The sequence below is a fragment of the Hypoxylon fragiforme genome (genome assembly GCF_022984875.1).
Source record: "Hypoxylon fragiforme strain CBS 206.31 chromosome Unknown GGS25scaffold_1, whole genome shotgun sequence".
Taxonomy (NCBI): domain Eukaryota; kingdom Fungi; phylum Ascomycota; class Sordariomycetes; order Xylariales; family Hypoxylaceae; genus Hypoxylon; species Hypoxylon fragiforme.
In genome coordinates this window covers 4,087,485-4,115,036 of record NW_026054756.1, presented here as the reverse complement: position 1 = coordinate 4,115,036, position 27,552 = coordinate 4,087,485, and the positions used below count along the sequence as shown (strand labels likewise).

The 27,552-nt window shown below is 49.5% G+C and overlaps 7 protein-coding genes across 7 annotated transcripts; 5 read left to right on the top strand and 2 right to left on the bottom strand.

Moving 5' to 3' along the window:
• The first annotated feature begins 774 nt into the window (after positions 1–774).
• On the top strand, positions 775–2,915 carry GGS25DRAFT_472702 (protein disulfide isomerase). The gene is made up of 3 exons (XM_049259477.1): positions 775–1,112; positions 1,182–1,398; positions 1,458–2,915. The coding sequence occupies exons 1-3, from the start codon at positions 974–976 to the stop codon at positions 2,611–2,613; spliced, it is 1,512 nt and encodes a 503-aa protein (XP_049122017.1). The 5' UTR covers positions 775–973; the 3' UTR covers positions 2,614–2,915.
• Positions 2,916–3,981: 1,066 nt separating this feature from the next.
• On the top strand, positions 3,982–5,422 carry GGS25DRAFT_472699 (uncharacterized protein). Its single transcript, XM_049259476.1, has 4 exons — positions 3,982–4,282; positions 4,410–4,469; positions 4,553–4,598; positions 4,699–5,422. Exons 1-4 carry the CDS (start codon positions 4,134–4,136, stop codon positions 4,783–4,785), a joined length of 342 nt encoding a protein of 113 aa, XP_049122016.1. The 5' UTR covers positions 3,982–4,133; the 3' UTR covers positions 4,786–5,422.
• A 1,351-nt stretch (positions 5,423–6,773) lies between these two features.
• GGS25DRAFT_472693 (uncharacterized protein) lies at positions 6,774–9,363 on the top strand. Its single transcript, XM_049259475.1, has 3 exons — positions 6,774–8,656; positions 8,723–9,047; positions 9,103–9,363. The coding sequence occupies exons 1-3, from the start codon at positions 7,520–7,522 to the stop codon at positions 9,111–9,113; spliced, it is 1,473 nt and encodes a 490-aa protein (XP_049122015.1). The 5' UTR covers positions 6,774–7,519; the 3' UTR covers positions 9,114–9,363.
• GGS25DRAFT_527696 (uncharacterized protein) lies at positions 8,912–11,810 on the bottom strand. Its single transcript, XM_049265113.1, has one exon. The coding sequence runs from the start codon at positions 11,178–11,180 to the stop codon at positions 9,288–9,290; it is 1,893 nt and encodes a 630-aa protein (XP_049122014.1). The 5' UTR covers positions 11,181–11,810; the 3' UTR covers positions 8,912–9,287.
• Positions 11,811–11,878: 68 nt separating this feature from the next.
• Positions 11,879–13,766, top strand: GGS25DRAFT_61275 (1-acyl-sn-glycerol-3-phosphate acyltransferase). Its single transcript, XM_049265901.1, has 4 exons — positions 11,879–11,885; positions 11,940–12,028; positions 12,236–12,919; positions 12,999–13,766. The coding sequence occupies exons 3-4, from the start codon at positions 12,427–12,429 to the stop codon at positions 13,412–13,414; spliced, it is 909 nt and encodes a 302-aa protein (XP_049122013.1). The 5' UTR covers positions 11,879–11,885; positions 11,940–12,028; positions 12,236–12,426; the 3' UTR covers positions 13,415–13,766.
• A 3,761-nt stretch (positions 13,767–17,527) lies between these two features.
• GGS25DRAFT_527690 (uncharacterized protein) lies at positions 17,528–23,753 on the top strand (the record flags this gene model as incomplete). Its single annotated transcript, XM_049265112.1, has 2 exons — positions 17,528–18,013; positions 18,070–23,753. The coding sequence occupies 2 exons, from the start codon at positions 17,528–17,530 to the stop codon at positions 23,281–23,283; spliced, it is 5,700 nt and encodes a 1,899-aa protein (XP_049122012.1). The 3' UTR covers positions 23,284–23,753.
• A 551-nt stretch (positions 23,754–24,304) lies between these two features.
• On the bottom strand, positions 24,305–27,460 carry GGS25DRAFT_472680 (uncharacterized protein). The gene has a single exon (XM_049259474.1). It carries the CDS (start codon positions 27,158–27,160, stop codon positions 24,980–24,982), a length of 2,181 nt encoding a protein of 726 aa, XP_049122011.1. The 5' UTR covers positions 27,161–27,460; the 3' UTR covers positions 24,305–24,979.
• Between the last annotated feature and the right edge of the window lie 92 nt (positions 27,461–27,552).

The window sequence follows — 27,552 nt, the reverse complement described above, 5'->3', positions numbered from 1 at the left end:
GTATTGTAGAACATCATGTTGAATGCCATGTCGGATGACAATCCCTTGAATTGAGTTGAGACAATCAAGCGGTTCGATAAGTAGACAAGTAGTTAGACAGTTAGCTGAATAGTAGGTACCTAGGCCGAGTACGAGTAACCGCATGTCATTCTTCACCATATTCGTCCAAATCCTTCGAATGTGTGCCTCCGCGTTTGCTGATCTGATCTATGATTAGAATCATTAATTCGCATCTTGAATGGATAAAGTAGTATTAATTAGATAGAGGCTAAGGATGAGGGGTGCCTATAATAAAACTTGAAGCCTGGAGGTATTAAATGGATCCAAAAGGATCAATTGTGGCGGTGCGAGCCATGGGTATGTACTTGGTACTATCCATGATGTAGCATGAGTGCCTTGGTGGGGGGTCAAAAAAGAAAGAGAACACCTGTCCATTGGAATCATTGAATTGTCCATTAACTTTAGTCACCCTTAGGTAGTACTATATTGGGATGCGGGAGTTGGGAAGGAGCGGTGGGCGTCGGAACTATGCCCCGTCATTGGATTTATAATTGCCCTGCGTAAGCCACAAGCAACTGACATCACTTTACCAGTCACTAGCAGCTCATGTAGCTTATTGTAGCAGTTGCCAGTGGCGGCTGAGTGGCCAGATATTCGGTATTGTACAGTGTACAGATGCATATGTACCTGGTACTTGAAGTACATACAGTACTAGGTACATACCTACATATGTACCATTTCAGCCTTTTAGCCAAACAAAAAGTAAACTTGTTCAATCTTCTCCAATTCACATTCCCTTCCTGCTAAAAGGGACAGATATACCAATTGTAGGAGATATCGGAATACATAACCTCTTCCTACATCCTGCTGCTAGCACTTATTTGCTTTCTTTACTTTGAAATTATTCTTTTATATACCCCCAACCTAGCCAGTGCTATAATCTAGGAGCTTTTTATCGTATCGGCCCCTCACCATGCATTCGGCTCGGAACGTTCTTTTCGGCCTGCTCGCCGCCGCAGGTGTTTCTGCTGCAGATGGCTCAGATGTCACCCAGCTAACCAAGGACACATTCAACGATTTCGTTAAGACCAATGATCTCGTCCTAGCAGAATGTATGTTAGGCCTTCCATTTCTAATGCGAATGCCACTCCAAAGACGTCTTCTAACCTCATAATATCTAGTCTTCGCACCATGGTGTGGTCACTGCAAAGCCCTCGCCCCCGAGTATGAGGAGGCTGCTACAACACTGAAGGAGAAGTCAATCAAACTAGCCAAGGTTGACTGCACAGAGGAGAGCGAGCTCTGCCAATCATTCGGTGTCGAGGGCTACCCGACACTGAAGATTTTCCGTGGCCCAGAAAACATCACTCCCTACTCCGGCCAAAGGAAAGCTGCTGCGTAAGTACTTTGCTCGAAACACACTATGCAGCAATCACCATACTAATAAGTTCTCACAGGATTACCTCCTACATGATCAAGCAGTCCCTCCCCGCCGTTTCACTTTTGACGTCGGATACCCTCGAGGATTTCAAGACCGCTGACAAGGTCGTTCTTGTCGCCTATATCGACGCCTCCGATAAGGCCTCTAACGAGACTTACACCAAGGTCGCTGAGCAGTATAGGGATTCTTATCTCTTCGGTGCTACCAACGACGCTGCTTTGGCCGAGGCCGAGGGCGTCAAGGCCCCCGCTATCGTTCTGTACAAGCAGTTCGATGAGGGCAAAGCTACCTTCACCGACAAGTTCGAGGAAAAGGCTATTGACACTTTCGCAAAGGTTGCCTCGACCCCTCTGATCGGCGAAGTCGGTCCTGACACCTACTCCGGCTACATGTCTGCCGGTCTCCCCCTTGCCTATATCTTCTCCGAGACTGCCGAGGAGCGAAAGGAACTTGGCGAGACTTTGAAGCCTCTGGCGGAGAAGTACCGTGGCAAGATCAACTTCGCTACTATTGATGCCTCGTCCTTCGGTGCTCACGCTGGCAACCTCAACCTCAAGACGGACAAGTTCCCGTCTTTCGCTATCCAGGAGACTGTCAAGAACCAGAAATTCCCCTTCGACCAGGAGAAGGAGCTCACTGCCGAGGCCGTCACCGCCTTCGTTGACGACTTCGTTGCCGGAAAGATTGAGCCCAGCCTTAAGTCCGAGGAGATCCCGGAGAAGCAGGAAGGCCCGGTGACCGTTGTCGTGGGTAAGACATACGAAGAGATTGTCCTAGACGACTCCAAGGATGTCTTGATCGAGTTCTACGCCCCATGGTGCGGCCACTGCAAGGCTCTCGCTCCCAAGTACGAGGATCTTGCTTCCATGTACGCCAACAGCGAGTTCAAGGACAAGGTGGTGATTGCCAAGGTTGATGCTACGGCCAACGATGTGCCTGATGAGATTGGAGGATTCCCCACCATCAAGCTGTACCCCGCTGGCAAGAAGAGCGAGCCGGCTACGTACAGCGGAGCGCGAACTGTTGAGGACCTGATCAAGTTCGTTCAGGAGAACGGCAAGTATAAGGCGTTCGTAGAGGAGAAGAAGGAAGATGAGACTCCCGTTGCTCCTGCTGCAAGTGAATCTAGCAGCAGCGAGGCAGCTGAGGCAACTAAGCATGATGAACTTTGAGCTCAATAATATGAGAATGAAGCAATAAAAATTACTGTACAGATTCTTTCAGTTACGCGAACGGGGCAAGTTAATCAGCCTGTGCACTGGGTCACACTGGGACTGGGATACATTGTTGACATGGGGTAGTTCAGCATAAGATTTATGAAATTATTTTAAATGAGCCCTTCTTACTTGGTAGTGAGGTGAAAATGCAAAGAATAGTACTATGTCGTAAGGGAGGTTTTTGTAAATTGGTGTAATACCGTTGACCTTGAAAGTTGACGTAAGGTACTATGTCGTAGAGTACCCATATGCAATCAGCCAATCACGGCTATTATATCCTGTTAGTAATACTTACCTAGTAACTACCTAGTAGTTAGTATCAAACTTGAAGTAGAAGTTCGCTGTGCCGAGGAATACCCGGACTAGGCCTGAGGTACATAGTACAGGCTTCTCCAAATGTTCCATACTAAAACTTAGGTAAGTTGGAATAGGGGGTCCCAGGCACTCCTGGTCTTCTGGCCCCCTGTCTATTAATGGATCTAGTCTAGCCGCTTTTAAGATAGCGCGGTACATTGGAAAGAAAGAGATAAATTTCTACAATATAATTGGTTAAAAAAGCTCCAACTGCCATTCTAAGCATAGCTCCTCAAATCCAGCCAATTAAACCATCCCACTGTTCCCCCTTAGGGTTAGCCTTTTTCTGATTTCGGTCCTAGTGCAAATCATATGCTTAATTCGGACAAACGTCTCATTTAGATCCGGATAAACCTTGGCTCGCTTAAAAGGCTTAAGCCTTTCCACTAGCCGTTTTAGGCTAATACATCTAGCTTTAAATAGCCAATCGGATCGGGAGTTGATCCACTGCTTTACCTACTTTTCCGAAAAGTAGCTTTCTGATTAGATTGTTAGCTTCAATCGGAAAAACCATTTGAGCCGCTTCAAATATGTCACGTGACTTACAAGGGGTTTGAGTCCAATCAAAAGGCTCGATTTGGATTAGCTAAAGCAGCCGTTGATTTGTCCTTATATGGTGCTTCGTATGTAGCTGGTGTTGCAAGGTATTTTTACAAAAATTAAATAATATGATTGGTCAGCTGATGAGGTGATGAGATTTGATTGGCTGAATAAAAAAGAAAAAACAATTAAAAATGTAATGGTGGAAGTACATGAATATATAAATTAAAAAGCGGAACCTCTGTTGAACCGCGCACTTTTATTGGCTTTTAAAAGACGCTACTCTACAGGGGGCCAGAAGACCAGGAGGGCCTGGGACCCCCCATTCCAACTTACTAGCAAGCCAAATTTGGAGTTCAAGCCGAGTTTATTTTAATTGATTGTGATTGATTGATTGATTGATTGACTGATTGACTGATCGACGTTTGTCTCGAAATCCTTTGCCCACCCAACCTTGACCAATATCCTTCAACGACGAAGAAATTAAACATACAAGAATTAAAAACCTCTTAAACGAAGTTCTCGCGAAAACAACCCACACTCAACTACAACAAATAACTCTTTTATCACCGAAAATCGCAATGATGGCTTCTAGAGTCCTCTTCGGCGGGGCTCGAAGCGCCTTCGTTGCCTCCTCCTCCCGCGGCTTCCACGCCACCGCGCGAACGATGGCCGACGCGACAGCAACGCCTTTGCCAATCCGCAAGCCCGTTGGCGCTTTCCGCGGCGGGTGAGTTTGATGATGTTATATATATTATCTATAATATCATGGCGCATAGTGCTTGCTACTATGCTCCATACCATACTTACCTAAGGTAGAGTCGAGAAGCTAATAAAACTCTCGCTTGGTTATATAGACTCTTCGGCTTCCTTCTCGGTTCGACGCTCGCCGGTGCTGGTGTCTACAGCTACGTCTTGTTAGTTCTAATACCTACCCACTGGGGTGCCTGCCAATGGCGCACTGCTTTTTTTGCCCCCGCTGACTGAAAGCTTTCGACAGACGAGAGTATAAGGCCTCGAACGAGCTATTAACGGAGGACATCTATGTGCGTTTCTGCATTTGATTGATTCCTTGCCTTCGCGCCTTTGCTGCTTTCGGGGAGGACCAGCAGTGTCTAAACTGACTTTTGTGTTTTTGGAAAACAGGCTTTACAGGCGGCTTGCCAACGACTGAACAACTATGTTCAGCAGCTAGAACAGAGAATGGACGCTACGGAAAGAAAAAACAAATAAAGCAAAGTGGACTGGACTGGATGGATATGGGATACCTAAGTACCTAGGTATGAAGTGTGTGGGGGGGGAAGGGGGTGGTGCGGACCGACCATGAGGAAAATGTAGGAATAGGGAAGGAAGAAAATAAGGGGGTTGCCCACAGACAGACATCTTGTCGGCAGCAAGGAGAAAAATCACATAATTGGTGCGATAAAAAGTCGATTATTCATGATGGGAGTTAGTTTTGCTAGCCGGGAGTTGAAAGCACTGCATTGCTCATAAGTCTTTTACCAACATTGAATGCATAGGGGGGGTGGGTGCATATAAAAAAAAACGAGACTTTACGAAAAATTCCCCCTGCTTACGTTTTCTCTTACATACCTACTATACCACTCGATCTTCTTTCTAATCAGAAATTGTACATTAGGTAGTATACACAAAACCAAGAATCACCACCTTTTTTTTTGTTCACAAAAAGAATAATCAGCTTATACCTACCCCCTTTTCGTGGAAGTTTGCTTGTAACCTAAGCTCAGCTCAGTCAAAAGTCATTGGGTATATCTACCTTAACTAGGTGCTTAGACATACTTGGGTAGGTTAAGGGACACGGAACCCACCCGCATGTCATGTCATGTCATGTCATGTTCATGATCCGTCCTCGGGCATGCGCCTGGGGAAGCCCCACTCTCGCCCGGCCCGGCCCGGAACCTTTTCTGACTCCATTCCCATGGCGTGCCGGGATTATGTGATGGCGAATGACGAGTTGGGAACTATGATGTACATTAAGATAGGCTGGGTACTAGGTAATTACGTTTTTGCCTATTTAAGGTAGGTAGGTAGGTAGGTAGGTAGGTGGTCAGCTTGCTTATCCACGTTAGGATGAGTGTGGATTGGGAAGCAAACAAGCAATCATTACGGGGCCGATTTATAGGTAAATACTGTAGCTAGGCACGGAGAATGCATGTACGATACGTTCTTTTGCCCACACGTAGGCGATCGCTTTCCACGACGGCTTTTATAATGGGCTCCATACGACTAAATAACTCCAAGTCTGATGACAGGCATCCCGTGCAGCGGAGTTCAGGGATGGTGAGGAAGCTCGGCCCCCCCTCCCCTCCCCTCCCCTCCGTCTCTTCTCCCCAGAGTCGGGATCCCCGAAAGGAATTGGACGAACGAGTGATTATCTAGCAGCCTCGGTAGTTTTGATGGACAGAAAGAGGCTTTTGAGTTGGACTTGGCGGTGGATATACTTACGTCTCGTGTTTCCGTAAGCTACTAGGTTAGGTGTCTACCTGCCGATGTAGCTTAGACATAGGTGAGTATCATAGGTACTGGGATGGTCAGATCTCTTCCAACATATTAGTTGCACTAGTACTTTATTTTACCCAAAACTCTTAATCTGGTATCAGTTCTTTATTTTAGAGTTGTATGTCGGCCGGCTTATAAGGACCTTGGTAGCAACTTAGGAACCGTGGTAATAGTGAAAATTTATAGACACCTAGGTAGCGAATTTGATAATCATTGTTTCATGATTCCCCGTGAGCTTCGCACATCGGAAGGAGAGCTATCGATGCTAGACAGGAATCATATTTAGGTATTAATATATACTAAATAATGGCATAGCACTAGCAACCTTAAATACCCAATAACATTGGAGTTCCAGGAATTGATCAAACAGGCCATTTACACGGAGACCTGAAAAGGGGGGCATTAATAATACCTAGCCAGGCATATCGCAAATTAAGTAAGCGGCCGAAGTAACGTGCAAGTCTGGGCAACGAGTAGGGATTTACATAACATCACATACATACGCTGAGACGGCAGTAGTAGGACGGCGGTGCGGTATTAGTAAGGATATAAAAAGTCCTGCAAAGGTACTACTAGGTAAGATGAATATCATCTCCTGATATGGCCAGAAAAACTGGGAAAAGATCATGCATTACAAATCGTATGTACTGTAACTATGCGAAACAGTTCTTTTCACTTGGACATAGGGAACATAGGGAGGTGGTCATATGTAGATATTTATCTTGTTGGCCTTTTATTCAAACGAGGACCAAGCCTTTCTAGCGGACACTCAAGTAGGCCCGATGCTTCGTGCCCGTCATTGTACAATACTATGTAAGCGATCAACCGGTAGGATTGCCGTAGCGGTTCGCCTTACACTCTATTATAATATGCAGTGACCTTTTTTCTTTCTTGTATGTAGTATTACTTAAGTTGATATTACATAGTCGCTTCCCAAGTAGTCATCGCAGTGGGCTCGCCAGCCAATAACATTGGCCATTTCTCTTCGCAAGCGCCGATACTAGACGATCCTACACATGAGAAGGCGGAAGCAGTAAGGCGTGCTCCACCGATATTTATATATATACAGTATATTTCAAGGGGGGATGGGATAGTGGTTGCCAACTTGCCAATAGTTAACTACATGAATAAAGAACAAGAAACTATGTGCGGCGCGGATCGCCAAGGAGGTTCCAAAATCTCACTAGAAGAAGATCGTCGGTCGAAAATCCTGGCAAGATGGAGAAAAAAAAAGAGGAAACGCGTTGGCTGGGGGGGGTTTGTAGGTAGTTTATTTTACAAGAGAGAAACCGTTTAAATGGGTAGTTTTTTTTGGGTTTGAGATTCTTACTGGGACTTTTCTGAACCTGAATGGACGTACGTAGGGAGTATTGTCTTCCCTAATTCCCCTTTTTTTTTCGTCCCCTCAATATTGTAAGATCTTGTGTTCTGGGAAAGCAATGTGTCGATGGCGGCAGCCGATCATCACCACCCCGGCCACGAGCCGTACAGCACGCTCGAAGTCTACGACATGAACGCCTCGGCTCGCCAAGACGCGCACAAGGAATTCGTCCCGCACCCGGAGTCCCAGTATCCGCAGGTGGCCGACCCGCGAGAGGCTAGTAAATATGATAGCACGAAACCAGAGGTCGTCGACAATAACAACAGCAACACAGGGGGGATAGGGACCGGGACCGGGACCGGGAATAATGACGACAAAGAAGTTGGTATTGCTGCTGCTGCTGCTGCGACGACGAATAAAGGGCGGAGAATATGCGGGCTATCGCCACGCTTGTTTTTCCTGATACTGGGTATCGCGATCCTCGTCATCATCGGAGCTATCGTGGGCGGCGTCGTCGGGAGTCGGAGCAAGAAAGGCCAGAGCTCTGATTCGTCATCCTCATCGCAAGACCCAGCAACAGGCGAGGAAAACACAACCATCCTCAGCACATCCAAGCTCGCAGCCTCGAACTGGACAGACCCGCAGGGCGTCTCCCACCGGAGCGTCTTCTTCCAAGACCCCGCCAACGCCATCATCGCGCGGCAATGGGAGTCGCAGAACCGGACCTGGACGACGCGGAACATCAGCGCGCTGCTATCGACGTCGACGCGGGGGCCCATCGCCCCAATCCCGGGGACCTCGCTGGCCAGCGCGTCGTGCGACCGGCGGCAGGCGTCCAAGTACGAGGTGCACCTGTGGTTCTCCGAGACGTTCAACGCCACCGACCGCATCAGCTGGGTCATCTCCAACAGCCCGACCACGGACCCGGACTTCTGGGTGTACGAGCCGTCCGGGCTCACGACGTGGAACAACACGCAGCTGGCGGCGGCGTGGCAGCGCTGCGCGCGCGACGAGTGCCCGGGCACGTTCACGGTCGCGTATCAGGGCCCCTCGGGCTTCATCAGGTTCGCGAACTCGAGCGGCTGGATGAACGCGACCGATCCCGTGGTCAGGGGAAACGCGGTCTCCGCGGGCGCGAGCCTGGCGCTGCTGCCGGGGTCCCGGAACGAGACGCTGTTCGATGGGCTGACGCTGGCGTCGCAGCGGAGGCCGGGCAGCATGGAGATTTCGGCGTTCGAGGGCGATGCGCGGTGGAAGGAGTATGGTGAGATTTATACCTAACCCCCTTAGCCTAATAGACCACAGTACCTAACCACAAACCCCAACACAGACGGCACCCTCCTCGAAAACCTCGACCCCGCCCAAACCGTCCAATTCGCCGCGACCACCATGAACGAGTGGTCCTCGGCGCTGTACGTCTCTCTCCTGCGCGACGGCAGCCTGCGCGCCGCTCGAACAGACGGCGGAAACAACACGTCGTCGAGCGAGATAACCGATATCACCTTTGCCGGGGGGGAGCAGCAGTCGACGAACTTCTCGGCGATCGCGATGACGACGGACGCCATGTTCTACGGGATAGCGGACGGGCAGATCTGGGAGTACGCGGTTGATGAGGCGGATCCGAGGACGTTTACGTTGGTGGGGAAGGTGTGGCCTGAATGAGGAGGGAAGAGATTAGAGCCGAGCTTAGTACTTAGTATATACCGTACCTATTATTTAATGGTAGTTGAATTCGTATATATAGACTTCCTCGTAAGATAGCCCATCAGGTAGCTTACCCAAATATTATATCCCCATCGATATACGGCTTTGATCGTCAAAATCGCCAAACCTAAGAACCCAGGCTAGATATCTACCTACCTAGACAGGCTTTAACGCCTCTAACAACTCCGACTCACCCATCCTGCGCAGCATACAAGTCCACCACAAGCGGCCCCCCAGACCCCGTAAGCGGCCTTCGTGTCCACTTTACCTCTCCCTCTCCCTCTCCCTCTCCCCCTCCCCCCATCTCCGCCACCTCCTCCACCAACCTCCACCCCCCATCCCCATCCCTATCCAAATATCTCAACACAACCCTCTCCCCCCCCTCCTCAAACACAAACTCCCTCCTCAACAGCCTCCCCCACTGCTCCTCCCGCGTCCCCTCCCCCTCCCCTCTCTCCACCACCTCCCTATTCCTCCGCGCAAGCACATACAGCGCCCTCGTATCCCACAGCCCATCCTGCCCGGGGTACTCCCCCAGCATCCGCACCGCCTCGTCGCGGGTCCGTGCGTCGCGGCAGAAGAGCGCGACGACGAGCAGCCGCCAGGACAGCCCGCACTGCAGGGCGAGCGAGAGCGCGGGGTTCCGCTTGCCCGCGACCTCGTGCCTGGCGGTGTGCAGGGCGGCGGCGGCGAGGGAGAGGTAGGATTGGAAGAGCGGGGTGCGCGATGACATGGCGGCGGGGGAGCGGTAGGAGGGGGTGTCGTCGAAGATGTAGACGCCGAGGAATTGGAGGCGCAGGTGGATGGCGCGGAGGCGCGCGGGGGATGCGGAGTCCGTGGTGGTGATGATTTTATTGAAGAGCGGGAGGAAGGCGGCGTCGAGGGCGTGCATTGCTTTTCTGGTGTCGCCGCAGAATTTCTGGATGCGCGGGTTGTCGAGGATGTCGGCGTAGAAGGCGTCGAGCCGGTTCGCGTCTTGGGAGCCGAAGACGCCGGAGGCGCGCATGGTTTCTACCATGATTGGAGTCATGGCGGTTTGGGCGCGCTGGACCGCGAGCCAGTATTCCTCGTACTCGTCTAGGCTGTTGAACACGGAGGGGATGCGGTCGATGGCCACGGTGGAGCGAGGTAGCTGGCTTAGCAGTACGATAAAAGATTCCATCGTCTGCTTCCTACTCTTCAACCCCTTCGCGAGGCTGGGGAGGGGCGGCCCATGGCCGATCCTACCGTGCAGAACAGTTCGAGCCTGCGAAGCCAGGTGTGTGTAGATGTCTGCTACCGAGGCAAGCAGGGGCTCGGGATTGGGTCCCAGCTCGGCCTTATGACGATCTGCATCAGCGTCCGTCAGGAGCGCCAGCAGCATAGCCAGGGCATGGTTCACGTGGGACAAGGCGGCTTTCTTGTTACCGCGCAGCGATTCGAAGAACAAGAGCAGTATTGACAAGAAAACCGCATCCTGCACAGAAGACTTCTGGCTCTGCAGCTTGAGAGAATGGCAGTAGTACGAGACGGCATGGAAATAATGAGAATCTCGCTCCGCTACCAGACGAGTCGGCACGGAAACTGCGCGGAGCGACTCGTGCTTGGATTTGCTATGCCACACGCCGAGCGCGCCGATGGCGATGGCGGCCTGGCGGAGGGTATCGTTGTTGCGCGCGAGCTGCGGCAGCGTCACCCCCCACAAGTCGCCGTTCGACGCCGCCGTGATCCAAGGTCCGCGGACCAAGGCCACAAACTCCTGGAAGTAGAGCGCCGCGACGCCATCCCGAAAAGCGAGGGATTCCGTGTTTAGTGGCGGGGACAGCAACAGTCTCGGGCGCGCGCGACGCGTTATCGTCGTCGTGGGCCTGGAGTCCCAACAGAACTGCACAAAGCCAGGGGCGTCTGCTGCACTCCTTGGCTCTGGGTAGCCTTCACAATGCCGTCGAGCTTTGAGACAGTTGCTACAATGGGGTTTGGCCTCATCGCATTTTATGTGGCGCCTCTTGCAAGTGATGCAGCCTGTTCTGGTTTTGGGCGCGCTTACACGAGAGTGTTTTGGCTGTTTTTTCTGTTTGACATGCGAGACCGTATTCATTGTCATAGGGTTGATGACGACTTTTCCATTTTCGTCTTTGCATGTTCACACAGCTTCGGCTAGCTATTTCTCATGATAGCCTATTCGCCTATTCCAGAGCCACTTTGAAAAAAAGTACTATGAAGGAATAGTTAGTTGTTTTTTTTTTTTAAAAAAAAAAACAAAAAAAAAAACGAGATGATCATCCTGAGTGATGGTATTTCTGTGCCTCTTGCCCATGTCGAGCCCACAGCCACGATCAGCCATAGCCATCAGTCATCGGTTATCAGTCATCAGTACCGGGCTGACAAGCTGGAAGTAACCTTGAACTTGAACTGTACCAAGTAACCAAGTTGACTTCGGGGTACTAAGGGGTAAAATAAGCCACGCGAGAGGGGGCCTGTCCACATGCGGATAAGATGTGTATTGGGCCACCATACCCTGAAAGGATTGTCTTACGGCGTTAAATGATCGACCAACAACCAGAATGCTGGTGTCTTGGAAATAGTTTTATGTAAATACTGACGATAACTGACCCAGGCAGAGCATGTACAAAAACCGAACTCAAACAATCATTGACGTAACTCACTTCACCTTAGCATACACATTAGTATTCGCGTTAATACTGTAGTATTCACATTAGTATTGTACCTAATAAACGCGCCCTCCGGTATGGGCCGTTTAGCGTCAATCTATCTCTGTACACATTGAATACAATACAATACCTACGATGTAGGTTAGCGATTTATTAGCCATCTACTTTGTATTGATACTTACTACTAGTAGTACATACCTAGACACATATATCTATCCTACCTACTTAGTACTGACAGTCAGGTTGCTATAGTGTCGTATCATAGACGGCTTATCTCTCTGTAAGTCGAAGTACACTAGAGACCACTCAGAATAGGTAGAATCGTCATCGTCATCGTACTAGGGAGTCCGGGCGCTAGGCGGGGTTTCGAATTTGAAACGACGGGAGGGCCGTCACTGTTGAGAAGCAGCCTCAACTCCTCAAGCTCTACCGACTTGCGGTGTGCGCGGTGTGCGCGGTCGACATTGCCACTGACGACATTTGCAAGGCTTAACGTCGACGAAGAGTCGATTCATTGATTGATTGACTGAATTATTGATTGATTCATTCATTCACTCATTCATTCCGAGGTTATCTTGCTCAAGGTGTTTCGAGGTCAATCATAAAGCGTTACCGTACCTTTGTTACATATTTCCAGGCTCGCACAGAATTCTATACTGTACGGTACGGTCCGGATCCATGGCTTTATTAGCGAAAGTCCCTTCCCATGTTCGGGGCACCGTGCTGGTAACACCCTGGCTCATCTACTTAGCGGTGTGCGACGTGGTACTGTCCCTCTTGTTACTCGTGAAGATATTCGCGCCGGACCTCGTCTACGGCGTGTCATCCCGCATTGCATACTCCGTCTGGAAGTGGATCCAGTGCATCTTTGAGTCCTGCAATGGAGCTCGGATTACGATCTCAGGCGACCGCCTGCCGATTAAGGAGTCGGCTGTTGTCGTCTCAAATCACGTTACGTGGGCCGACTTTTATCTGATTCAGGCCTTGGCTATGCGATCGGGCATGTTGGGGCAATGCCGATGGTTTGCGAAGATCCAGCTACGCTGGGTCCCCTTCCTCGGTTGGGGCCTGTGGGCAATGGGCATGCCCATGGTCACGAGGAACTGGATGCGAGACCAGCGCGAGTTGCAGCGTGTCTTTGGTGGAATAGTGAACAGGAGATGGCCGATGTGTGAGTAACGGCTCGAAGCAGTCTGTGCTGCACCAATATCTATAAATTGCGTCACCAATCTAACCTGTCCCATCTACAGGGCTGATAAGTTTTAGCGAGGCTACACGCTTTACGCCAGAGAAGTCTGAGGAGTCAAGGATCTGGTGCAAGCAGAATGGCCGTCCTCAACCCTTACATTTGCTCTACCCTCGTACTAAGGGGTTCGTCACTACCGTGCAGCAGTTAAGAAAAGCGCCTCACGTGAAAGCTGTGTATGACTTCACAATTGCGTATCAACACAGAAGTAACTTTCACGTGGCTCCCGATATGTGGGAGACTTTGAGGCTACCAAACCTTAGTAGCGCCCAAGGATACCGGTTCCATATCCACGTGCGGCGCTTCCCCTTAGAGGATCTCCCTTACACGGACGAGGAACTGGCAAAGTGGTTAGAGCAGCTATGGGTTGAGAAGGGAGAATGGCTTGACGCCATGAAAACAGAATGGGCCACAACATGACCTACCTACCTAACCTACAGTAACGCCAACCTGGGTAGGCAATATGAAGGTATATAGGTAGTTAATTTCTGATGATGGTTTGCGTGGTAGTCTTGTATATTTGTGCGGCGATCGCTAGTCGATTTTTAGATAGATCAGTGTTCTTCAAATAAAATAGTACTAGAAGGAGGCTCACTATAGGTGCTCGTAGCCTTGGACCAAGCCTCGGCACCTTTCATCAATTACCCGTTGTATACTAGGTAATGTGCTTTCATGACTGCGAGGCGTTTTGCCTAAAGTCTTCTTGATTGCGTGCATCACGAGTGTGTTAGATGGTGTTGCATGCTGTCTCGCTGCAAGGAGTTATCGTGCATTCCTAGGGATACTCGTTTCAAGGAACACACTGCAGCTGCACCAATAATCATGGACAGATGCAGCCACTGGATCTAGAGTCTAGACCATGAGATCCCCCCTCTATTTTGTGTCATAATATGGGGTAATTATCGAGACTAGGGGGGGTTACCCATTTTCAACTTTGGGTCTCTCAAGTGAGGATTGCCTTAGGTACTAGTAGGTAGGTAGTATCTAGACGGGATGGTCCCGGCGTGTACGATCGTTTCTGGCCATGTGTATGATAACATGGTGTAGAAGACCTTAATAGATTGCTATTAGGTACCTAGGTAGGCACTGAAGCCCTTCTCTAGCAGCCCTGGCAGTGTAGAATAATGGCGATAGGGTTGACATCATTCGCATATAGTGAAGTTTGCGTAGCAATGTGTGGGTGTGCAACACCAATGGTACCCATAGACTGGTACGCATCGAATCCTCTTGAGGATCTTTACATATTGATCGAACTTATGACGACTCGTTACGGGAAAAGGACGATACGACCGGGTGCTGTAGAAGACCTGGCACTGGACAGCCTGGGGCAGTATACCATATAAATTGCTGTCGTAGATCGCGGAACGAGCTAACTAATCATAACCAGAGGTTGGCAGAACCATGCTGAAGTGAGCGGGTGCGGGTGGATACAAGACCTGTTGCGGATGAGGATTGGTTGGGTATCCCCTGATATGCAAGCGTACCTACTGCATTGCTGGCTGGAGCTGTTGCATTGGCGAGTATGCCTGGTACATACATAGTACGTAGGTTACGGTAGGTAGACTTGGAGAACTAGTTAATACATATAGTGTGCGATGGTGGGCGGTGGGGTGACTGGGTGATGGGTTGTGACGATGTAGACGATGTGGTGGAATGCCGACGGTTTCAGTGGCGCTTGAGATCGCCCGATAACCATCCGGTCGTCCCACCTCTTCTTCCATATCCATACAGATGTAGCGTACCTAGTAGTATGTATGTAGGTAGGAGCTGTATGTAGGTAAGTAAACAAGTAACCTAGTTAAGTTGAGTACCTCTTCGTTGGGGACATCTGGAGGTATTTTGGGATGGGTACCCTAGCATACGAAAATGATGTTTGGAGGAATAGGAAAATTCCCCGATTGGTATAACACACAACGGAAACTCCGCTCTCATGTGAACTCCAAGGTGAAGGGACCTAGAGATTCTCTGCCTAACTTCAGCCTTCAATCGGAAAGAAGCCTGGGGAACTGGAAGAAAGACTACTGTACATACCTAGATACATACATAGCATTACATATGTATGTAGTATCGACTAACTGTCTTGTTATTGTACTAAAGGAGCTGGAGATGCTTGTTAGATATATTAGGTGCTGTACCTACCTACATACAGTACATATGTGAGGTTGTATGTGTATGTAGGTCAATATGGGTGGAAGTTGTATTGGTAAGTCGGTTCTGTCGGTTCTGTAGTCCAAGATAAGATGACTGCATGAGCATAATGTAATCAAGACGAAGCCATCGTATTGTTAAGACGCATGATTGACGTAGAAATGTTTCTCAATGGCCATTGGATTCGGTTTGCACGGCTCATCAGCAAACAGCATATGGATTGGCTTGGTCCAACTTGGTTGTCTGCAAAGGATCACTGGACCCATGCCTATTGCCGTTCATTTGCTGACAGCACCAATGGGCCAACCAGCTAAACAAGACATGCTACCGGAGTAGATTAGTTGCTCCGCTGCATGGAATACCTGGCATTACAAAGCCCCAAGGATCTATGTCGTATCGTGAATTGGTAGGATACATAACCTACAATGGTCCTACATAGTGACAGTGTGTAGGTAGTATGCATGTACAGTATGTATGTACGATAGAATATCTGGAAATGCCAACATTGAAACGGACATCTGGAGATTTGAATAGAAAACTGCTAACGGTGCAGGTACTGTAGATTATTCTGATATGTAGGCATGTATGTATGCTGATCAAGTGCGCAGATATGTACATGTAGGTAGCCCAGGCATGTAAGTACTAAGCAGTGAGCACGAGGCACGACTAGTTAGTTAGAGGTACGAGGTAGACATTTAAATACGTATACCGTGTCACAGGGGGTGTCTGACGCGGCCTTTAGAACAAGTAAAGAAGTGAAATAGAAAAGGAGACAGAAACCCGATGGAAGGAAGGAATTCATGGATCAATCTGTTTGCAAAACATCCATGGATGTTTTGTATTGTACAATACAGGTTAGTAGTACCTACCCAAGTACAATACAGAATGCTGGCATTACTACATAGGTAACTATGTATGCTGCACATGAGTAATTAAGCCAGTAGAGCCAATAAATGTCGACCTATGACCGCACCATGTTTTCAAGTTAGTACCTACCTAGGTACCCTAGGTACCTTGAACTCTTTGGTTACTTGGTTAGTTAAATAGATGACTAGGATAAATGACTAACGCCGCTTTATCTGCATACCAGCCTTTCATCAAGCCCTTGTAGAGTGATAGATCAGTGCATGTTTATTGACAATATGTATTGCGCAAGTAACTACATATGTAAGTTATATGTAGTGTGTAGTATGTATGTACCTACATATGTACATAGGTAGAACGTTTACTGCCCATGCCACTTCCCCCGCTTTGAGTCTACATACATCCCAAATGTATGGATACAGTGTTAGCTGCAACCTTGTAGCAGTAGAAACATACTGTTTATTATTCCTTAGTGCCTTTTAGTGCAAATGTACAATACATCCGGCATAGTAGTTATCATGTAGGGTATTAGATAGGCTAGTACCTTAGTAGCCTAGGGTCTTTTCGATCTTCCAAGCTTGAATGACTCTAACGTTAATGGACTCTTTATTTTTTTCTTCTAAAAGTTCTGACCCTCTATCTACGCGCCTAGCCCCCCAAACGCCCCAAAATGGGTAGAGAGTTCAAGGTAAAATAGACGACCCGCGCTGTAATATCTCAAGTGCTGTAATATGATGTGGTTAGTTCAACATTGTTATATCCACATGCACTCCGATTCAAAAATCAGCAGTACATCAGCAGTACACTCTACTTTTTGATCTTTACCTTCCTGCTTAGGTACAACTCTCTTTTATCCTCCCTAAACGGAGAGACCCTGCAGGCCGGTTTACCTTTTTGTTTTAGAGAACAGAACAGAAGAAAAAAAAACGCCTGAGTCTTCAAATTGGTTTTTTTTTTTTTTTTTTTTGGTGTCTTTTTTTTCCCTTACTGGCCTCGGACTCGTTCTTCTTTCAACCCTCCAACACTCCAGCACTCCAACCCACCAACCACCAACTTACAGTACCTACCTTCCCTTAGCCTTCCGTAAGCAGCACATTCCCCTCGTCAATACCGCCCTTTACCAATAATACGACTGCTTCGCGACAATATACTACAGTCTACTGGTAGCTTCCTTGTGTGAACTGGGAGGCTCGTCCTCAACCGTGAACCCGGATCGATCCTCTCGCTTTCAACTGAGTGACTTGACCAAACCTTTGCACGTCACCCACCGTCATGTCTCGGGTTCTCGCGGGCTTCTGACTCTGGCTCTCTGCCAGACAACTTGGCTTTGCATGAGGTCTATTTCGACCGAGAACCGATTTTCCGACTAGACGCCGACTTTGTCTCGATTCACTCGTACGTCGTACGCGTTTGTGCCCTCGTTAAGACGTTAAGACTACCGATACTTTTGTTTTCCATCCGACAGATACCTTGCCCGATGCTACTGTTGCAATTGAGTATCGTGCCCGTCTCTTTTGAACAATGGATGAGGATACTAGTAGATTGGCCCCTCCGGCCGTTAGCTCCCTCCGCGCCCAAGCTATCGGCCGTTCAATGGAAAGATCTTTGAGCGCAGATATAAGGGAAGAACGCGAGGAACTTCGCGAGGCTGCCGAACAGACCCTGAATGTTATTGTGGATCTAAACCTCGATGGCACTATTCGTTGGGTTAGCCCGTCATGGCTTGAAGTGATTGGAACCACGCCAGAGACTGTCGAGGGAACCCCGATTGCCGATTTGATCGTAAGCGAGGATAAGGCTGCGTTTGCCGAGGCTATTGATTCGATGAAAAAGGATGATTCCCGAAGTCAGTATATTCGGTTTACCGTTTATCTAGGACCCTCGTCAAAATTATATCCTGCCGATGTTGGCAAGGAACCTGAAGATATCGAGAATGGTGCTGCTACAGTTGAGCTTGAGGCCCAAGGGATCATGGTCTATGATCGTACCACTGGCGGCGAAAGTCATGTAAGAGACTTGTATAGGTATTTTCGATAGGACTTGGAAAGCTGACCTTGACTTAGACTATGTGGATGATACGACCATGGATTGCCCCTCGCGAAATCAAGATCGATCTGGCACCGTTGCTGGTAGATTCCCTCGGATCAGGTGCCGAGGTTCTTGCTAGTTATCTCACTCAACTGGCTGAATCTGGGACCGACGACCCCGCCAACCATCCTCCGCCTTTACCTGTCCTCTGCCGTATTTGCGAACGACATATCCCTCCTTGGTGGTTCGAAAAACATACGGATTTATGTCTCCAAGAGCACCGAGCCGAAATGGACGTGCAAATGGCCCAGGAGAACCTAACCGAGCATCGACATGCCATCGTCAGAGTGCTGGATGCGCTAGAAGCCCGCAAGAGTCGTGCTATCTCAGGAGATTCGGTAACAATCCCTATTGCTGAATATAAAGGTTTGCCAATAGGGCCATCTTCTAGTACATCATCACCAGGAACAGCATCGCCTACCCCATCATCGAGGGACCGTTCAACGGGATTTGGTCACTCTCGCTCTAGATCATTTGCGGTGCGACGTCCCCAAGCTCGTATTGTCGAGCTACTTCTAGATCTCTGCGATACAGCTATTGAGATCAGCACACCCGCGATAAAAGACTCGTCACAACCTGCCGGCGAGTTTCGTACCCAATCGCCACAATCCGAGTCTCGAATATCCCAGGTGCTTCAATGGCAATCGCCTGGTTCGAACACACTTGAGCAAGAGCAAGGGCTGGCTTTGCTATGCTCCGATACTGAAAAGGTCTCCAAGGAGAAGGTTGAGGCTGTGTTTCGGCATAGAAGGATAATTGAGTACGCAGAACGCATCCGGATCGAATTCACTGTCATAGTTGATAATTGCATTGAAGACGCAATGCACAAGGCAGCTCGGATCGCTGCAGGCCGTCTGAGTGACTCAACTGAGGATGAAGAGGGCGAAGAAGAGGAGGAGGAGGAGGAAGAAGATGTGGAAGAAACCCCGGTAGTAGAGGTGGAAGAGGAAGCAGTCTTTGCCGGATCCTTCGACCCGCCTTCTTCGCTAGCGATTGCTTTAGGGAACGTGGCGTCGAGCGATGCAGACGATAGAAGACGGCCGTCTTCCGTCATCGAATCTACACGGTCGAGCAGTCCTAGAGAATGCCCCACGCCAAAATCCCATCGTGAAGTTTTGGCCCCCACTAGCCAGCCTCGAGGATCTCGTCGAAGTTCTGCGCTGTTCGAAAGTGAGGCAGGAGATAGTGACGGTAGCGCCAGGTCTGGCTCCATAGCACGCCAACCATTCCGTACCGACTCTTCCATGTCTGAATTTGGTGGTTTGCGACGCGCTACCAGCTCGCGACAACATCAAAGGAGAAGCCTCATCCTGACTGGGACATCGTCACCTCATCGCCAAGAATCCCCTTCCAGAGGAGCGCAACCATCGTCGCCACTGCGGATGCATAAGCCTCGTAACCTTCAGTTTCCCCAGGAAGGCGTCGCTTCCCCGGAGGCATCTCCTATGCTCCCTAGCAGTGAATTCAGCTCACCGGCCATAGTTCCACACCATCGTCGAACATCTTCAGCAGCCTTATCAGAGTTGCCAAGTCGCCAGCCCGCATCTCCACGCCTGAGCGCCGCTAATCATCCTCCCATGGCACGCGCCGTTCCGCCTTCCATCAAAGATTTCGAGATTATTAAGCCAATTAGCAAAGGTGCCTTTGGCAGTGTCTATTTGTCTAAAAAGAAATCCACCGGCGAATATTTCGCCATCAAGGTGTTGAAGAAGGCTGACATGGTTGCCAAAAATCAAGTCACCAACGTCAAAGCCGAAAGAGCAATTATGATGTGGCAGGGAGAAAGCGAGTTTGTGGCAAAACTATATTGGACCTTCTCTAGCAAGGACTACCTCTACCTTGTTATGGAATATCTGAATGGCGGCGACTGCGCTTCGCTCATTAAAGTCCTCGGAGGCTTGCCTGAGGAGTGGGTAAAGAAGTATCTTGGAGAAGTCATCCTCGGGGTAGAGCATCTTCATGATCGAGGCATTATCCATCGTGACCTAAAGCCAGATAACTTGCTCATTGACCAAAAAGGCCATCTTAAACTGACCGATTTCGGTCTATCACGAATGGGATTGATTGGTCGTCAGAAGAGAGCGCTGAATAGTGGAAGCGGTGAACCAACTCCGGACTTGCTCAAGACGGGCCCTTTTGTCCGGTCAACGTCTGTCGCATCATCGCGATCAACTTCACTTGATTTCCATGGCAATCATTCCCCTTCCACAACCCCACAAATTACGCCGGATACTGGAGTTGGACAGCCGTCGTATTTTAATCTCTCACAAGCCTCAGATCCACGTCGTATCTCTGGTCAACGTAGTGATAGCGGTGGTAGCGAAACGCTGACACATATGATGGGGAATTTCTCTTTGAACGACACCCAACCAAGCCAGTCCAGCCTGCGATCTCCACACGACGACGGCAGTGATGGTGGCCACGCTTCTCCTGACGTCTCCTTTCTCCACCCTAATGTCAGCCAGAGCGGTGACATGCATAGAAATACACCCCCTCAGTCAAATATGATGCCTCCTCCGATGGCCCTCTTTGACCCTGATGATACCAACCGTAGGTTTGTGGGAACACCGGACTACCTCGCCCCTGAGACTATCAAGGGTGCTAGACAAGACGAGACCAGTGATTGGTGGTCAGTCGGTTGCATCTTGTTTGAGTTTCTGTATGGATACCCTCCTTTCCATGCTAATGAGGCCGACCAAGTTTTTGAGAACATACTTGCTCGAAAGATCATGTGGCCTGAAGATCCAGACGATATATCTCCCGAGGCGAAGGATCTCATTAACAAATTGCTATGCATTGATCCCCAACAGAGACTAGGTTCCAACCGCGATGACAGTTATGCCTCTGGCGGGGAAGAGATTAGACACCATCCTTGGTTTTCAGGCCTGAACTGGGACACCTTGCTTCAGGACGATGCCGAGTTCATTCCTCAGCCAGAAAATCCCGAGGATACTGAGTATTTTGATGCCAGGGGCGCTACTCTGCAATCCTTCACCGAAGAGATAGAAGACCAAGCGTCGCCCCCATCCGCCCCAACTCCGGATTATCCTGATCGCCCACATGACGCACTCTCACGCGTCCGTTCCCAAGTTCAGGTCAATCAAATCAAACGAGGCTTGATGCCATTGCACATACCTCCTCATATCCGGGATCTAAAGAGTCGACGGCTTAGTGAGCCAGTGGCTGCAGATGATTTTGGGACGTTTGCTTTCAAGAACCTCACAGTTCTTGACAAGGCAAATAAAGATGTCATTCAGCAACTAAAAGCTCAAGCAATGGCAGCGCAGAATAGATCCGCGATGAGTCCAGGAGGTAATAACCCTACCTCTCCAGCTTCTGCGCTCGAAGGAAGCCCGGTCATGTCTATCCCGGTGCAGCGTACTTTGTCGAACGCCAAAGCTTCTGCCTCGCATCGTCCCGCATCGCCATCCGCAAATAGTCACGCCAATTCGTCTCCTAGTCGCGCCTCGCAGCCATCTTCGCCGTTGCTTGTGTCATTCCACGCCGGCCAGGGCCTAGAGGGTCGCAGAAAAGCTTCAAGCAACTCCTCTAGCCTCTCGCAGCAGTCTGGGCCCAACTTCTTACAATCCTCGGGCCCTGGTGAGCAACCTCGCCCCCCCGCGAGTCTCCAAAAGTCAGTCAGCGCTGTTACTGCCGCCGCTACCGCACCTCCCATGAAGGGAAAGGGAGCGCCGCCTCCTCTTCCTCTTCCCCTTTCCCCACAGAAGACAATAGGGACGTCAAGGCAAGCGAGTGGTTCTTCGACACGATCGCGATCTTTGACCGTAGGCTCGCAAGAAGGTAGTCCCGTTGCGGCCGATCTGCTCGCGCATCATCGTAACCGCCGGAGCCAAGTTTTCGACATGTCTCCCTCGTCATCGGATAACGAAGGTGATCGGGCAAACGCGCTTCTCAAGGTTCAACGGCGTCGTCAATCTTCCCGTCGAATGTCGGCTATCATGCTTGATAGTCCAACGTTTCGTTCCTTGGACGTTCTTATTTGCGAAGACCACCCAGTTTCCCGGATGGTTATGGAGAAACTGCTCGAAAAGCTTCGGTGTCGGACCATCTCTGCATCAACTGGCTCGGACGCTGTCCGATATGCCGTAGGTGAGATCAAGTTTGATATTATCTTCACTGAGTTCAAATTGCCTGAAATCAGTGGAACAGATGTTGCTCGCATGGTTCGTGAAGTCAAGAATGTGAACGCTCACACACCAATCGTTGCAATAACAGCTTACTTGAAAGAGCTCCAGGCCCCCCATTACTTTGACTCTCTTATTGAGAAGCCTATCAGCTCTTCCAAGCTGACCGAGGTGTTGTCTAATCTCTGCCAATGGAAGCCACCCTCGCCTAGCCAAGTCCAGTCGCTGTCCATTCCCAACCCAATAACTAGTATCAAACTGCATAGCGCGCGTTTGGAATACAGTCCTACCTCTGGATCTTCTGTATTTGCTCCCGCGGCAGGCAGTAGCTTCAGGGGCTCAAGCAGGGAGGACTCGATCAGTTCTAGCTTATTTGGGGATTCTGAATCCGCGACTACTGATGAGATACCTGTGGTCACTAGTCGAAAAGTCACAGGTGAATGGGCAGATGATTCCGGGCTTGGAATTAGTAACGAAGAGGCAGTGGCAAGCTCTGGAGGAGCATCAAAGATGCCTATCCCGCTTATTTCTCAACAGTCGGCGCCGGCCCAAATGGAGCAACCGAGAATGCCTGCTCCTCGACGGTCTCTGGAGAAGTTGCGTTCTAGGCGTGAACACCTTGAGAAGCGGCGCACAGAAGGCAACGACTCAGCTGACGATGAAGATGACGAACTTGGCGTCCACCGAGATCGCACTTTACGTGCCAAACCACCACCTCCTAGTTCGAAACTTGGCATTGAAATGATGAGAGCAAATAGTCACGACAGTGTTGCTTTTTCATCTGACACTACTCCAGAACCTATCACACAGGTAGTCACGCCAGCTAGAGAGAATGACGTCTCACCACTTTCAGGTGCTCCACCACCGCCTAAGGCGATACAAACCCCGCCCGAATCATCTCCCAAGTCCGATGTAAGCAATGACGAAAGCTCTGATAAGACGCCGCGACCGGCGGCGTCTATTCAAAGCGAAGGGATCCAAATCCCAATCCCCAGACCATCTATGAAGTATTCCGAGACTGTTTTTCGGATGAGTGAAAGTTGAGAAGTCCCAAATTGGGCATGACGGTTACTTGCACTGTTCGGCGTGTTTACCGCATTACAATCGTTTTTATCAGTGTTATACACAGCATGGCGTTTCTTATCGGACTGGCGTGCAGTGAATGCAATTTATTTCCTTTGTGAGGGTTACCAGATAGCCGTGGAGTTTGGGATTTGTTTGAGGGAAATGGAACTCGAAGGAGGCAAAAAGATGCTCCAGACAGAGATAGGGTGGACCAGTTGTCGCATTTACACCGTTTGAGTTTTCTACCGCGTCTTTGTATTGTCATTATGCTCACCGCTGGACGAGTTCTACTGTCATGGCCATCTCTTTTTCTCCTTCAACAAATCATACCATCTCACCCAAACCCCAATTCCCTTCGTTCACCTTTCCAGAGGGGTGTCGTTTTATCCCACCGAGAGCACTCACTCCTATTGATGTACGAGTATGTTTGGTAAAAAAGGGAGAGGGATAACGTCGCGAATGTAAGGACGACCATTATGGAAAATTCAGAAGAAGGATTTGACCTCGGATTTCTAATTCTGCAAATTTTTTTACTTGCCTTCCATGAGAGGGGTTATTCCTCTCTACGACGATTTTTGTAGCAAGGTGTTTTGAGGAATTGCTGTTCCGTAGGTGTCAAACCGATTTGGGGGTCACACTTTGAGAGAGAACAAAAAACAAGCCCGAAGCCAAAGCAAAACAAGAAAACAAAAAAAATACTTTCTAGTAGGTATAACTTGCTTCGTTGTGAAGGATAGGTATCTGAAAAGGCCAAGGACGAATACAAAAATTCGCAGACTGGAATATGCTTTAATTGCGACTTGAGTGAGTGAAATGATTCGTAGTTGTTAAGGGGTGTGTGAGGTATGTAGGTCAGTATAGTAGTATACCTTGAGCTAGGTATGTAGGTACCTCTAGTACGTCCTCGGACCTCTACAAACAGTCGGGTACCTGCCCTGGGTAGGTAGATAAGGAGAGGCCTCTAAGGTTGTGGCTTAACCTAGGTACCTAACTAACTTGACCTAGTCAACTCTTACATTTGGTCACCTCCCAGATGATGGTGGCAGGCACACCAGAGAGGAAAGCGCGACGCACCGTGGTCTTGTATTTAAGAGCATTTCTACCTAGGTACCTACCTAGGCACCTACCTAGTCAAGGTCTGATCTTTTGATCTTCCTTTTCAATTCACAGCTCTCAATTTTACGCAATCTTGAAGTATATAAACTACCTACTCTACAGCAAATGTAGGTAAGGAGGCAGGTAAGTAAGTGCCTATTCAGGTATATTAGGTATGTATGTATGTAGTCGTTATTTACTTTAAGTCTTTATATTCCATTTCCATTTCCATTCCCATTCCCATCCCATTCCCATCCGTAACTATTTACACGTTCATCGTCGATACCCAATTACCTAATAAGGTAGGCTAGGGCGAGCACAATGAACACTCATCCCCTCTCCCCCCCCCCCCATTTCCCCCTTCTTCCCCTGTTTGTTCCGATGATGCCATGCATACTTTCATGTAGATCGTTTGTTTTTTTAGAATCTTTTCTTTTTTTCTTTTTTTTTTAAAAAAAAAAGGAAAATATCGCCCCTTCATTCATCCCCTGGAGAAATGCTACCTGTTGTCGGACGTCTCTCGTTCCACGTTTCAAATTCGTATAAGCGTTGTTGTGTTGTTGAGAAGCGAATACCCTACCTAGGTAGCTACCTGCTTCACTTCTTCTCCTTTCCCCTCTTCATTTTCCTCTCTTGCTTGTTCTCGTTCTTGTTCTTGCTCTTGTTCTCGTTCCTCCAGCATAGCAGCCGGCCACGGAAACAAGACCTGCCTTGCCGGCACCCCATCATAAAAGCACAGCCCGTTAAGCCAGCGCTTGATATAGAGCCTGGGCGCCATGGCCACCGAAGCCGCCGTAGCTGGTGTATCGCATTTAGGCCACTCAGCCCTAACCTCGAGGGAGACGTGGCGTGTGACATCGCCAAGAGAGCTTCTACCGAAGTGGGCAGCCGTGAAAGCGTAGCTTTCTACGTCCTCGTTCCAGTCGTTATCGTCCTTTTCGGCTTCCGTATCACCACCGCCCACAAACACAGCGCGGTACGGGCTCCCCTCGGCCCCATACTTGGGGTGCACGAGGGAGGCCAGACGAAGCGGCTTCCCCTCGAGCAGCGCGTTCTCGATCTCGTCGGCCATGCAGCCCATGAGGCCCCAGCGACGGGCTCGGTATTTCTTTACGGGGCCGTAGGGGAGGATGCGGACGGCGAGGTCCTTGTAGCTGACGCCGCCGTACTTGCCGTAGCTGAGGTTCGTGGCGAAGGTGCTGAGGGGCGAGATGGTACTGTACTTGTCGTACTTCATCGGCCGGTGGCGGATTATCTTGCCCAGCTTCCAGAGGAAGCCGCGCGTCAGGGTGCCGGAAGGCGTTAGCTGGGGTTGGATGAAGCGGCAGTTCTTGATGAAGGTTAGGCCGCCTTCGTCGAGCGGGGGGCGGAAGGTGCGCAGGCTTTGTTTGGAGAGGAAGTCGAAGATGGTGTCGTCGAGGGTGCCGCCGCGGTGGTGGTTGGACCGTTTTGGGTCGTTCTCGATGATCTCGCCGTTGAGGAGGTATAAGGTCAGGATGGACAGGCTGAGGCTGCTGCCGTCGTGGTTGAGGGAGTTCGTATCCAGGCGTGTGCTGTAGCCGGAACAGTTGGCTGCGATGGCGAGACGATCGGATTCCAGCGTGATGCCGCGCTTGTTGATGTCAGAGAGGATAGTGGGGGACATGGAGCGAGACACGGAAGAGGGGCCACCGGTGCCGGACAACAACGGATACGACTCTTCTTTGAGGAGCACGTTATACCGTGCTGCCGTCTTCAGTATCTTGTCGCAGATGTCCTTCTTCTCTGACTTCTCTCGATACGCGAGACAGAACTTGGTGGCCTGTCTTCGGAAATCCACGGATTTTATGCATATTTCGCCCTCGATGGTGCCCAAAATGGGACGGTCCATGTAGTCTCTTGCTGCTTGCTTGCGGCCTTCTAGACTCCAGTGATGGGGTATGAGCAGGGTCATGCGGGTGGAGGCCCTGTATTCTTCCTGGAAAGTCCATGCCCGCTTCCACCACAGGTTGGAAGTGATGCCATTCAAGAGGTTTAGCACGGCGGCTTCTTTGTCTGGGCTGACTTCGCCGCACATGAGGTCGGTCAGGAGATCAAGCTCTTCGATCGTCTCGATTGGTCGGGTAAGAAGAGCAATTGGCCTCCGGCTCAGACTGTACACCAAGTGCATGCTTTGGATGGCGGCCTCCTGCTCGGCCTCATCTTCCTGGTCAATGCACTCTCGGTCGATCCAGATGTTCTCGCAGTCGACATGGTCGGCGTAGTTGAGTACACGGTCCCAGACCGTGTTCCTCACCTCGCTGGCGAGTGCGGGCTCGCCCGCCCTACGAGACTCGACAAGGTATCTTCCCACGGCCTCCTCCTCAATGTCTCCTTCATCTTCGGATGTCTGCCATGTATACGATACGGCGATGTAGTCCCTTCCGTCCTCTTCGTCCTCGACGGGGTAGAGGAATCTTCTCCGTAGTAGTTCGGTCTCGCCCGTCTCTATGCTGCCATTGGTGACACGCCTTCGTTTACCGCTGGGCTCTTCGTTGTCGTCGGCTAGGTAGAGACAGGCGAGGGATTTGAGCCAATTCTCCCTAGTGTTGGCATGTCTTTGGATTTCTAGCACAGAAGAGACTAGAGAAGAAGAAGAGGATGAACTGCTGGTGGTGGTGTTGGTAGTGGCAGTGGTGGTAGATGAAATGGAAGTGGAGGTGGAGGTAGAGGAGGAATTTCGAAGTCGAATCTTGCGGAGAGGTTGTGAGGTGTCTTGAACGACGCCATAGTGCTTGGACATACTCAGTTATTATATCCTATCCTACCTAGCTCAACCGAATTCGAAGTCGTCTATGCTGAGGATGACCGATCGTATACATACCTACCTACCTGGCAAGTAGGCAAGTCCGTACTCTAGGTAGGTAGATACTGATAAGTGCCTAAAGTAACATTGAATGTTAATAACTATGAAATCTAGAAGTGTATTTTTTATAATATAACTGTTCTTCTTCTTTGTCTTTGAGTGTTTAGTATTTGAATACCTATTTTGAAATTTTTACTATTTTTTCATATTTTCATGTTTTAAAACTTCCAAATGGCTGGTAACTAACTACATAAATGGAAAAGCAGCCCATGGACATACTGTACATACATAGGTAAGCATTTTTACTGCCGTTTGAAAACCCCAGACAA

Bases quoted from the DNA above. Each gene is read 5' to 3' on its own strand.
- GGS25DRAFT_472699 (XM_049259476.1), top strand. From the start codon at position 4,134: ATGATGGCTTCTAGAGTCCTCTTCGGCGGGGCTCGAAGCGCCTTCGTT. The intron at 4,283-4,409 runs GTGAGTTTGATG...TTGGTTATATAG, and splicing joins GTTGGCGCTTTCCGCGGCGG to ACTCTTCGGCTTCCTTCTCG. The intron at 4,599-4,698 runs GTGCGTTTCTGC...TTTGGAAAACAG, and splicing joins TATTAACGGAGGACATCTAT to GCTTTACAGGCGGCTTGCCA.
- GGS25DRAFT_472702 (XM_049259477.1), top strand. From the start codon at position 974: ATGCATTCGGCTCGGAACGTTCTTTTCGGCCTGCTCGCCGCCGCAGGT. The intron at 1,113-1,181 runs GTATGTTAGGCC...CATAATATCTAG, and splicing joins TGATCTCGTCCTAGCAGAAT to TCTTCGCACCATGGTGTGGT. The intron at 1,399-1,457 runs GTAAGTACTTTG...AAGTTCTCACAG, and splicing joins GGCCAAAGGAAAGCTGCTGC to GATTACCTCCTACATGATCA.
- GGS25DRAFT_472693 (XM_049259475.1), top strand. From the start codon at position 7,520: ATGGCGGCAGCCGATCATCACCACCCCGGCCACGAGCCGTACAGCACG. The intron at 8,657-8,722 runs GGTGAGATTTAT...AACCCCAACACA, and splicing joins ATGCGCGGTGGAAGGAGTAT to GACGGCACCCTCCTCGAAAA.
- GGS25DRAFT_61275 (XM_049265901.1), top strand. From the start codon at position 12,427: ATGGCTTTATTAGCGAAAGTCCCTTCCCATGTTCGGGGCACCGTGCTG. The intron at 12,920-12,998 runs GTGAGTAACGGC...TCCCATCTACAG, and splicing joins GAACAGGAGATGGCCGATGT to GGCTGATAAGTTTTAGCGAG.
- GGS25DRAFT_472680 (XM_049259474.1), bottom strand. From the start codon at position 27,160: ATGTCCAAGCACTATGGCGTCGTTCAAGACACCTCACAACCTCTCCGC.
- GGS25DRAFT_527696 (XM_049265113.1), bottom strand. From the start codon at position 11,180: ATGACAATGAATACGGTCTCGCATGTCAAACAGAAAAAACAGCCAAAA.